An 11,823-nucleotide genomic window follows, 5' to 3' on the forward strand; every position below is an offset into this window, starting at 1 on the left:
AAGCTCTGCTGCTGAGGAAGGACAAGGATGGAGATATATCAGGAAATGCAGGGCTGCTGGGGAGGGCCCGCAGCCAGATGGTGGGGGTCGGGGGGGGTGGCTTTAGGGAAGGGGGAGCGGCCTGGAGAACACGCCTGAATCAGACAAAGCTGAGGCAAGAGGGAGGGCAGGGTCTGGGCCGAAGGACAGAACTTGGAAGGGCGGGTGCTGCTGGCATGTGGATTTGGGTCAAGGAGGTGGCAGAAGAGACGAGCTGCAAGAGGCAGACAGGGACCGAGTCCTGGGGACAGCTGTATCTGCAGTTGGTGGAGCCCCATCTCATGAAAGCATGAGCGCAAGGGCAAGGGCTGCTTTCCATTCTGGTCTGATCGTCTGACGAGCTGGAGGAGTCCAGGAGAGCTGACAGGGGTCTTAACTGCCAGCAAGGATGGGCCTGAATACAGTTGGGAAATACCTACGGGGTCCAGGCAGAGGACTGCACAAGCCACTCAACATGAAGGTGAAGGAAAAGGAGGCTCAAGAACGGCTCTGGGTGGGGCTGGGACCGGGTGCGGTGGCTCACGCCGGTGATCCCAGCACTTTGGGAGGCTGAGGTGGGTGGACTGCTTGAGGCCAGGAGCTTGAGACCAGCCCAGCCAACATGGCAAAACCCCGTCTCTGCAAAAAAAAAAAAAAAAAAAAAAAAAAAGAGGAAAAATTAGCCAGGCGTGGTGGTGCGTGCCTGTAGTCTCTGGCTACACAGGAGCCTGAGGTGGGAGGATCACTTGAGAGTGGAAGGTGGAGGCTGCAGTGAAATAAGATCTCACCACTGCACTTGGGCCTGGGTGGCAGAGGGAGACCCTGTCTCAAACAACTAGCAAGCAAACAAACAAACCAAAAACATCTCTGGGGCTTGGGCCCAGGACATAGCAGGTGACAGCACTTCCTCTATTCAGGTCGCTGAGTCAGATTTGATATCCAGAGTTTTACTGCAAATCACCTACTTTTTGCCAAATATCTTTCTGTGAATGAGAGACTAAAACAAGTTTACTTTACTTTTAAAATTTTATTTTAGAAATTTCTTTATATAGCGGCAGATAGGCCAGGCATCGTGGCTCACACCTGTAATCTCAGCACTTTGGGAAGCTGAGGTGGGAGGACCACTAGATCCCAGGAGATGGAGACCAGCCTGGGCAACATAGGGAGATCCCATCTCTACAAAAAATTTAAAAATTAACCGAGCATGGTGGTGCATGCCTGTGGGCCCAGCTACTCGGGTTGCTGAGGTGGAAGGATCACTTGAGCTTAGGAGGTCAAGGCTGCAGTGAGCTGTGATTGCACTACTGTACTCCAGCCTGGGCAACAGAACGAGACTCTGCCTCATTAAAAATCAAATTTAAAAAAAGGCCAGGCACAGTGGCTCAATCCCAGGATTTTGGGAGGCCGAAGTGGGTGGGTCACTTGAGGCCAGGAGTTCGAGACCAGCCTGGGCAACATGGCAAAACCCCATCTCCACTAAAAATACAAAAATTAGCTGGGTGTGGTGGTGTATGCCTGTAATCCCAGCTACTCGGAAGGGTGAGACAGGAGAATTGCTTAAACTTGGGAGGTGGAGTTTGGGGTGAGCCAAGATCACGCCATTGCACTCCAGCCTAGACAACAAAAAGAGACTCTATTTCCAAAAAAAAAAAAAAAAAGCAGCAGATAGAACTTATTGTCCTACGTTATCAAAGGCAGGAACCTTGGCTTCAGTTCCTTTGTGCTGCATTTTTACCTTAACAGGCAAAATGTTCCTGTGCAAAACACTCCAATGTAAGTAGAGCCACAAGTCCCATCAAGCCAGAAACACAAGATGGAGAAATGGAGAAAAGACAGGTGGGTGCGCAGTGGGGAGTTCCCGCTCTCTGCGAGCCAGCTGGGATCGGGGCACAGCACTCGCTCCAAGATTTCAGAGCACTGGCCCGGAGCAGCCTGGGGACACAGACCGTGGAAGAGCAGCTCTGAAGCACCTTCTCAGGGCCAGATCCCAGTCTTAGCAGTGAACAGACTAAATTGCTCCTGGGGTTCCCCACTCTGCGGGGAATAAGCACCCAGGATGTGTCAGATGATGATAAGTGCCCCGGAAAAAGGAAGCAGGCAGAGAGGCTGGCGCTGGGTGCAGAGGGTTTTCAGTGTTGAACGGGGACGCTGGGCAAGGGCCTGAGGCAGGGAGGAAGCGGCCAGTGTGGATGTGGGGGAGATACGGGGCTTTTTTAGGCAAAGGGAGGAGCAGGCACAGAGAATGTTTTTAGAGCTAAGAACTACTCCCAGGGTATGTGGCCATAATGAGCCAAATTCTTCTCCCTTTTTTCAGTCAGATCACTGTCACCCAGCACTCAGCCCTCTCACAGTAGTGGGTCCCACGTGTCCTTGTGAAAGGACAGCGAGCGCAGGTACCGGCAGGCAGAACTCCTCGAAGGCCGGCTTCACGAAGGTGGTGTACTGCGTCAGAATCTGCTCCAGGTCCCTCCCTCGGCGCACGTCCCGGAGAACTGCGGCGGCAAGAGGCAGGCGCGCATCAGACCTCAGGACCTGCTGCCAGCCTCGGCCAGGCAGGCAGGGAGGCCGGCAGCCGCCTTACCTCTTCGAGACAGCCTGACGTCGGAGTCGGTGTCCACGAAGAGGCGCAGGTGGAACATGTCCCGGATCTCCTGGCTGTAGAACACCAAGATGCCCTCAAACAGAACCACGTCCGCAGGGTAGACCACCGTGGTGTCTGGTAACCTGAGGGGGGCACGGGGAAAGGGGCTCTGCTGCAGACACGGGGTCTCCGGGCCACATACACAGTCAGCTTCCGTTCCAGGGACACTGACTCTGGGGGAGGGGGTGGGGGACCCACACAAACCAACTGGGGCGAGGCCTGCCACCAGGCAGGTCTGTGTGAGCCCCAGAGGGGATGTCCTAGCTGGCCCCTCTCCTTGGCCCTCCCTAGAACCAGCTGCTTACCTTGAGTGCGTCACAAAATCATAGGTCGGCACCTCCACAGTTTTGCCCTCCACAATGTTCTTCAGAGTCCTGTGCATCAAATCATTATCAAAGGCATCTGCAGGGTTGGAGACAAAGGCAAGACAGGCGGATGCCCTCGTGCAGCGGACAGCAGGGAACCGTCTCTGCTCTGGGGTCAGCACAGCTGGGTGCTGGGGACACTGAGGACCCTAGCACAGGTAGACTAGGACACTGCCGTACAGTGTATGTTTGGTAGCAACAGCGCCCTCTGCAGCCCTGCAGACTACAGGATGACCCTGTCCTTGCTGTTCTCAGGCTGTGCCACTGCCCAAGCTCTGTGCCACTGGGATGCCAGAACACAGGGGTTTTCTGATCAGCTCTTCCTGGGAGGTGGGTAGGCTGGGCCTCTGCTTCTCTCTCTTTCTGGGACTAACTAGTTAGTTAGTTAACTGCTAACTAACAGTCTCTTTCTGGGACTAACTGGTTAGTTAGTTAGTTAACTGCAGCTTTGCAGGCCTTCTTCCCACAAGTCCTTGGGAAAAGGTTGACCATGCCAGCCAGCCAGGGTGGAATCTTCTAGTAGTGGCAAGTGTCTCCCTGCCGCATCTGCCCGTTTACCTGGCCCGGAGCTGCAGGCCACCAGCACTAGTTTACCCACCGCCTCCCACACTGGCCTCTCTGAGGACTTTGCCCCAAAGCAGGGGAGGGAAATGAAGGGCCACAGTGGGCAGAGATGTGTGTGGAGGGCCCTAAAGGCACCAACGTGGGAAGGGAAGATGGGAGGATTTCTCCAGGATCACAGTTGTGGCAGGGCAGGGCAAGGCAGGGCTCCCCACAGTGCAACAGGCTTCCTGACTGGCTCCAACCACCCTCCTGGGGGCACACCCAGGGCCCAGAGAACTTGGCAAAGTTCCCCTGACTTCACTGTGCAGCCAACTCCACTGCAGGCTGCATGACGAGTTGGGGGGAACAGCCCAAGAGGGTCTGCATCCATCCAACCCTGGGCCCAAGCGCAGCTGGTTAGCGGCCGCCCAGAATGGGGTCTGCCCTCCCCACACCGTTGGGCTCTCGATTTACCTGGGTGGTCAAAATTGTACTGTCCTTTTAAGGCCTTGGCCTTCTGCTCTGCCGTCAGGACCTTGTAGAACCTGTCCTGGCTCAGGATGACCACCTTCCGCTGCCGCTGCTCCACCTCGTTCTGTCCCAGCAACTCCATGATCTTCTCACACACGGTCGACTGGAGACACAGAAGCGGGATTCCTGCCTGGAACCGCTCGTCCTGTGACAGGCACGGGGCCGGCTTCTGGAGACACGGACCCACCCGCCCCCTAGAGGGGATGCTGGGAAGGCGGGAGGACACCAACAGGTGTGGATGGTCTCAGCGGGAGGGCCGCGGGGGCCCAACGGGGTTAGCACGGACTTGGGGCTCCGAGGGACCCGGCCGGCGGAGAGGTTGTGGGGGAGCCCCGAGGCCCAGCGCCCCAACCCGTCGCCCGCCCCAGCCCGCCCCGGCACATCGCGGCCCGCAGCCCCTTCGCTCCCGCGCCCTGCCCCTGCCTGGGAGGGGGCCCCTCGGCCGGGGCTGTGGTCTCCTCTCGGTCCTCCCGGACCGGGCCTGGGAGGGGGGCCCCTCGGCCGGGGCTGTGGTCTCCTCCCGGTCCTCCCGGACCGGGCTGCCCGTAGGCACCAGCGAGAGGCGAGACTCCGGCCCGCCCGGCCCCTTACCTTCCCGCTGGCAGTGCCGCCGCTCACCCCTATCAGGAAGGGCCGCTGGTGCGGACGGTCGGCCTCCGGCGCGGGGCTCTCGCAGTCTTCGCCTCCCGCCGAAGCCATCTAGGCCTCCGCTTCCGCGCATCGGGTCCCCGCGCCCGCCCCTCCCCCAAGCCCGACGCGCCAGCCCCTTCCCCAGGCCCGACGCGCCAGCCCAGCGCCGAGGTCGGAGGCGACCCGGGCTATCACTTCCGGGAGGCGCGTGGGGAACCCCGGGAGTTGTAGTCCACGCCTGGGGTCCGCGCATGCGTGAGAGTGCAGGGCCTGAAGCCCGCACACCCGGGGCGCCCGCGTGCCGTCGCGCCGAAAGCTGGCTGGCAGGGACTGCTGCGCCCCGCCTTCGAGCCGGCTGCAAGGTATCAGACTCAAGTGGCCCGGAAGGTGCCCATTCCGCACCCCGGGGCTGGGGCTGCGCCTTCGTCCGAGTGCTTGTCTCTGCCTCGCGCTGCCTCTGCCCCAGTCCCGGGCCCGCCCCCGGGCCTGGCCCCCTCCAGCCCAGGCTCCTCTTGGCCATCGGGGCCTCCGGACTGTCCGGACGCCTCCCACCCCACCCGCTGCTGGAGCCGTCGGGGCGCCCTGGAACGTGGCGGGGGCTGTTGCCTGACGACTTTAGCCTCGCGCCTACAGCGCGCCAAGGAGGCAGAGGCCCGTGTGCCGGGTTCCACCCCTGCCGCCCCACCCCCCGCCCCGCTCCGTGCCTGGCACAGAGAAAGTTACAGGCAAATTCTGATCCATTGAAATTGTGGATTTCCAGCCGGGCGCAGTGGCTCACGCCTGTAATCCCAGCACTTTGGGAGGCTGAGGCGGGTGGATCACGAGGTCAGGAGATTGAGACCATCCTGGCTAACACGATGAAACCCTGTCTCTACTAAAAATACAAAAAATCAGCTGGGCGTGGTGGCACGCGCCTGTAGTCCCAGCTACTAGGGAGGCTGAGGCAGGAGAATCGCTTGAACCTGGGAGGCGGAGGTTGCAGTGAGCCAAGATCGGGCCACTGCACTCCAGCCTGGGGGAAACAGTGAGACTCTGTCTCAAAAAAAAAAAAACAAAAAACAGATAAAACAGACAACCCCAAGTCTACAGCCCCAGCCACCTCCTTATCTAATTCTCGCCCTGTAAGACAAGATTCTCCCTGCCCCAAATCACCCAGGGCCAGGTATCAGGTGACGGGAGGCCACTCTGCAGCCCAGAGCCTGCTAGAATTACTCAAACTAGCCAATTTTAAACTCTTTCCCTGCCCTGCCACGCCTTTCCCATGGAAACCCCAAGAAAGCCTCAGGTCTGGGCTCTCCCCTCGCCCCTGCTTCTGCCTCCTGACCAAACCTGGGGTTCTCTACAGGTCCTGCATGGCACGGTTGCCCCTTCTCTCAGGAAATGCGATCAGTCTTGCGATGGCTTTGCCTCTCCTCGTGGTCATTCAGCCGTACTACTGTAAATTAAGCCCCAGGCACAGAACAGTGCCCAGCAAACAGCCACGCTGCTGGCTTAGATCTGTCCAGGTGTGTGCCCCAAAGGTGGCCATCCCCCAAGCCAGCTTTGAATTTGTATCAAGGGAGAGTTAGACACAGTTTCTTGCCATTTCTTCCCCTGTGGTCCAGTCACGTAGTGAAAGGCGGGGAAACTAGCAGAGTCTGAACAGGGGCTGTCCCTGATACCCCTGGCCTGGGTCTCATGTGCCCTCTCTGGTGACTGGCCACAAGGCATGGGCTGCCAGGGCCAGTCAGGCTATTGCGTGGTTCCACTCCCAAGGCAAAGGGACGGTTCGGGGAGGAGCCACTCCCTGGGAGCAGGCCCAGCACCCAGGAAGCCCACAGTCCAGGAAATAAGGCCCGGGCCCACACGGCTCAGGCCTCTGGGCCACAGTGGCTCCCCTATGGGACCATCCCAACCACCACCAAGCAGAGGGCCAGCCCCAAACCTCTAGCTGGTCCCCACCTCCCCATATTGTGAAGAAGAGTGACTTTTATGGGTTTTTTTGTTTGTTTTGAGACAGAATCTTGCTCTGTCGCCCAGGCCAGAGTGCAGTGGCATAATCTTGGCTTACCGCAACCTCCGCCTCCTGGGTTCAAGCAATTGTCCTGCCTCAGCCTCCCTGAGTAGCTGGGACTACAGGCGCCTGTCACCAGGCCCGATTAATTTTTGTATTTTTAGTATAGAGACAGGGTTTCGCCATGTTGCCCAGGCTGCTCTCGAACTCCTATTCACCCGCCTTGGCCTCCCAAAGTGCTGGGATTACAGGTGTGAGCCGCTGCGCCCGGCCGAAGAGTGTCCTTAAAGAAGCGTGAATCAGCCGGGTGCAGTGGCTCATGCCTGTAATCCCAGCACTTTGGGAGGCCGAGGCGGGCAGATCCCTTGAGGTCAGGAGTTCGAGACCAGCCTGGCCAACATGGTGAAACCCCTATCTCTACTAAAAATACAAAAATTAGCCGGATGTGGTGGTGCGTGCCTGTAATCCTAGTTACTCAGGAGGCTGAGGCAGGAGAATTGCTTGAACCCGGGAGGCAGAGGTTGCAGTGAGGCAAGATCGCGCCATTGCACTCCGGCCTGGGCAATAGAGCAAGACTCGGTTTAAAAAAAAAAAAAGAAGCATGAGTGAGGCTGGGTGTGGTGGCTCACACCTGTAATCCCAACACTTTGGGAAGCCAAGGCGGGTGGATCACGAGGTCAAGAGATGAAGACCATCCTGGCTACCACGGTGAAACCCCATCTCTACTAAAAATACAAAAAATTAGCCAGGTGTGGTGGCACGTGCCTGTAGTCCCAGTTAACTTGGGAGGCTGAGGCAGGAGAATCACTTGAATCCGAGAGGCAGAGGTTGTAGGGAGCCGAGATTGTGCCACTGCACTCCAGCCTGGGCGGCAGAGCGAGACTTTGTTTCAGAAAAAAAAAAAAAAAAAAAAAAAAAACCAAAAACAAAAACCTGAGTGGATGGAAGGAATTCCTGGTGCGCTGGAGGGGTGGTTTTATCTTTATGGACATGTGCAGAGGCCTGGCCCTGCACAAGACACACTAGGGGTCACGGAGATGGAGACAACAGGACCAAGGAGTCTTCAGGGCTGCTCCTGCCTCCCAGCCTGCGCTTGCCTCCTCAGGCCCACCCAGCCCTGGTCAGGACGCCTGCCTGTCTGCAGGGACCCTCCCATCCCAACCCTGTCACTGACTCTTCCCCACACCAGTTCCCCAGTGAAGCTCCCAGCTGTCCCTGGATGAGCCAGGCCAACTTCTTCGTTCCCAATGGCCCTGGCTCCCCTGGGAAGCTACTAACACAGAGGCAGTACAGCAGATGGTTCTGCAGTCGCCTGCTTGACAGCTGCCCTGAGCCTCAAAGTGCCAAGAGGGCAGGGCTGTGGCTGCCCACATAGCGAAGTCTCTGCTGTGCACAAGAAATGTGGTGTTAGTGGGCACAGTGGCTCATACCTGTGATCCCAGCACTTTGGGAGGCCGAGGCGGAAGAATCGCTTGAGCTCAGGAGTTCGAGATCAGCCTGGGAAATATAGCAAGACTCTATCTCTGTAAAAAATTTAAAAATTAGGCCAGGCGCAGTGACTCATGCCTGTAACCCCAACACTTTGGGAGGCTGAAGCGGGAAGATCACCTGAGGTCAGGAGTTTGAGACCAGCCTGGCCAACATGGTGAAACTCTATCTCTACTAAAAATACAAAAATTGGCCGGGCGCGGTGGCTCACGCCTGTAATCCCAGCACTTTGGGAGGCCGAGGTGGGCGAATCACGAGGTCAGGAGTTCAAGACCAGCCTGGCCAACATAGTGAAACCCCGTCTCTACTAAAAATACAAAAAATTAGCTGGGTGCAGTGGTGGGCGCCTGCAATCCCAGCTGCTCAGGAGGCTGAGGCAGGAGAATAACTTGAACTTGGGAGGCAGAGGTTGCAGTGAGTCAAGATTGGCACCACTGCACTCCAGCCCAGTGACAGAGTGAGACTCTGTGAAAAAAAAAAAAAAAATAGCCGGGCATGGTGGCATGCGCCTGTAATCACAGCTACTCAGGAGGCTGAGGCAGGAGAATCACTTGAACCCAGGAGGTCGAGGTTGCAGTGAGCTGAGATCACACCACCGCACTCCAGCCTCAGCGACAGAGCGAGACTCTGTCTGAAAAAAAAAAAATTAAAAACTAGCTGAGTGTGGTGGCCTGTGGTCCTAGCTACTGGGGAGGCTGAGGTGGGAGGATTGCTTGAGCTTAGGGGGCAGAGGTTGCAGTGAGCAGAAATTGCGCCACTGCACTCTAGCCTGGGTAACACAGCCAGACCCTGTCTCCAAAAAAAAAAAAAAAAAAAAAAAAAAAAGCCGGGCACGGTGGCTCACACCTGTAATCCCAGCACTTTGGGAGGCCGAGGCAGGTGGATCACCAGAGGTTGGGAGTTCGAGACCACCCTGACCAACATGGAGAAACCCTGTCTCTACTAAAAATACGAAATTAGCCGGGTGTGGTGGCACATGCCTGTAATCCCAGCTGCTCAGGAGGCTGAGGCAGGAGAATTGCTTGAACCCAGGAGGCGGAGGTTGCGGTGAGCCAGAGATCGTGCCATTGTACTGCAGCCTGGGCAACAAGAGCGAAACTCCGTCTCAAAAAAAAAGTGTTGTTGCTGAATTGGGGGGTGGGGTAGGTGGAGAGTTGAGTGGAGGCTTGGAGCCCTCGGAGTTTGGGTTTCCCAGAGCCAGGCGAGGCAGTACCCCTAAGAGTGACCACTGTCTGCTCTGTGGATTCGCTCTCTTACTTGCACTCTGGTGTGGGGTGTTGAAAATCGGGGAGGCTGTCCATGTGGGAGAGTGGGGAGTATATAGGAAATCTCTGCACCTTCTGCTCAATTTTTCTGTGAATCTAAAACTGCTCCCCCTGCCCCCTCAAACACACGCACCGCTCTCCATGGCTGCCTTCCTCCCTCCTCCTTCAAGCCATCCTAACCCCTTCAAAAATGTCAGCTCATGCCAAGCACGTCCTGAAGCTTTTACTGAACACTAGCTGGCTCTCAGCGCTTAAAGAGTTAAGCAGGTGCCCGCCGTTTTAAGTATTGATTGCCCTTTTCCCTGTAATCATAAAAGTGACTCCTGTTGATTGCAGAAAATGTATACACACAAACACACAACCAAAACTAGAACCACCCCTTACTCCTCACCCAGGAAAAAGCATGGTTTTGAGTTCTGGGGTGTGCCCTTCTGGTCTGACATGGCTGTTCTAGATAATGGAACGAGAGGTTAAACAAGGTTTGGTGGTGGGTTTTTTGTTGTTGTTGTTGTTGTTTGAGACGGAATCTCACTTTGTCTCCCAGGCTGGAGTGCAGTGGTGTGATCTTGGCTCACTGCAACCTCCACCTCCCGGGTTCAAGTGATTCTCCTGCCTCAGCCTCCTGAATAGCTGGGATTACAGGCGCCTGCCACCACGCCCGGCTAATATTGTATTTTTAGTAGAGACGGGGTTTCACCATGTTGGCCAGGCTGGTCTCAAACTCCTGAGCTCAGGTGATCCGCCCACCTCGGCTTCCCAGAGTGCTGGGATTACAGGCGTGAGCCACCACGCCTGGCCGGTTGCATATCTTAAATGGCATTAAAGCCTCACAACCACCCTGTGATATGGGTACCATTGTGATCCCATTTTCCTGATGGGTAAATTGAGGAACAGAGAGCTTATATGGCTTGCCCAAGGCTTGCAGCTGCAAGAGACTTCAGTCAAGTTGGCTGAGCCAGCGGGTGTAGGAAGCCAACGCACATATTCACACATACACACACACAGAAGTGCACCATCTCCCTGTTCAAAGACAAGATGGGGAAACATGACAGCCAGGCTCTTGGAATGAAGAAGGTCCCATAGCCAGTGGTTTGAAGCTAAGTTGCCCATAAAGGGTCCAGGACCAGGTATGTCTTAGGGGTGGGAGTCAAAGCCACAGCTTCACACACAGCAAGAGGTTCTGGAGCTGGCCCTCTGCAGACAGCTGGAGCCCGAGAGGAGCTGTCCTTTTGTGAAACTAGAGAAACCAGTGCAGCACTCGAACTCTGGGTAAACGGAGTCATATCTAAGAATGTGGAACCAGGGGCCTGTGCTACGCCTGGGCCATCCACATGGGACAGAAACTCTAAGCTAACAAATTGACATAAAAATGGTTCAGACCAGGCATGGTGGCGCATATCTGTGATCCCAGCACTTTGGGAGGCCGAGGTGGGAGGATTGCTTGAGGCCCAGAGTTCAAGACCAGCCTGGGCAAGATAGTGAGACCCTGTCTTTTCTTTTTTTTCTTTTTTCTTTTTTTTTTTTTTTCGAGATGGAGTGTCACTCTGTCACCAAGGCTGGAGTGCAGTGGTGCAATCTCAGCTCACTGCAACCTCCGCCTCCCGGGTTCAAGCGATTCTTCTGCCCCAGCCTCCCAAGTAGCTGGGATTACAGGTGTGCTCTACCATGCCTGGCTAATTTTTGTATTTTTAGTAGAGACAGGGTTTTGCCATGTTGGCCAGGCTGGTCTCGAACTCCTGACCTCAGGTGATCTGCCTGCCTTGGCCTCCCAAAGTGCTGGGATTACAGGTGTGAGCCACTGCACCTGGCCAGTGAGGCCCTGCCTTTACAAAACAAAACAAAAAACAACAAACAAACAAACAAACAACCAGCTAGGTGTGATGGTGGTGGCACATACTTACAGTCCCAGTTACTAGGGAGGCTGAGGTGAGAGGGTTGCTCAAGCCCAGGAGTTCAAGGCTGCAGTAAGCTATGATGGCATCACTGCACTCCAACCCAGGTAACAGAGACTTTGTCTTAAGAAACGGAAAAAAAAAAAAAAAAGCCAGCTGCAACTGGTGCACACATAGGAACCCCTCACAGAGACAAATGCAAAACTCTGATATTCCAGGGCACCAACAAGGCACGTGCAGGCTGCTTTTAGAAGACAACACCTGCTGACGATGAACTCACAAAAATTACAAAGATGAGGAAATCTGCCCCCTTGCAGAACAGTCGACAGGTGTTGACTAGTGATGAAATCACATCTGAGAAGATACAGATGACACCATTTGAAAAGGATTTAAAAATAAGTCTATCGTTCAGGTGTGGTGACTCATGCCTGTAATCCCAGCACTTTGGGAGGCCAAG

General features: G+C 55.8%; 1 protein-coding gene across 4 annotated transcripts in view; it reads right to left on the reverse strand.

Annotated features, from left to right (window-relative positions):
- The window catches only part of UCK1 (uridine-cytidine kinase 1), a 9,704-nt gene extending 4,162 nt beyond the window's left edge, over window positions 1–5,542 (reverse strand). For 2 of the 4 annotated variants that reach the window (XR_004031458.1, XM_030818067.1), the window contains exons 1-5: window positions 4,690–5,539; window positions 4,042–4,201; window positions 2,965–3,061; window positions 2,600–2,742; window positions 2,416–2,510 (exon numbers count right to left, since the gene is read on the reverse strand). Coding sequence is in view for 3 of the 4 variants with exons in the window: in XM_030818067.1 (XP_030673927.1) it covers window positions 2,416–2,510; window positions 2,600–2,742; window positions 2,965–3,061; window positions 4,042–4,201; window positions 4,690–4,797 (603 nt within the window). In the remaining variant the exon portion in view is untranslated. Of the gene's footprint in view, window positions 1–2,415; window positions 2,511–2,599; window positions 2,743–2,964; window positions 3,062–4,041; window positions 4,202–4,689 lie in introns of all 4 variants that reach the window. The other 2 variants (XM_012508990.2, XM_030818068.1) reach the window with 2 other exon arrangements.
- Between the last annotated feature and the right edge of the window lie 6,281 nt (window positions 5,543–11,823).

This window comes from Nomascus leucogenys, chromosome 8 (assembly GCF_006542625.1).
Source record: "Nomascus leucogenys isolate Asia chromosome 8, Asia_NLE_v1, whole genome shotgun sequence".
Taxonomy (NCBI): Eukaryota; Metazoa; Chordata; class Mammalia; order Primates; family Hylobatidae; genus Nomascus; species Nomascus leucogenys.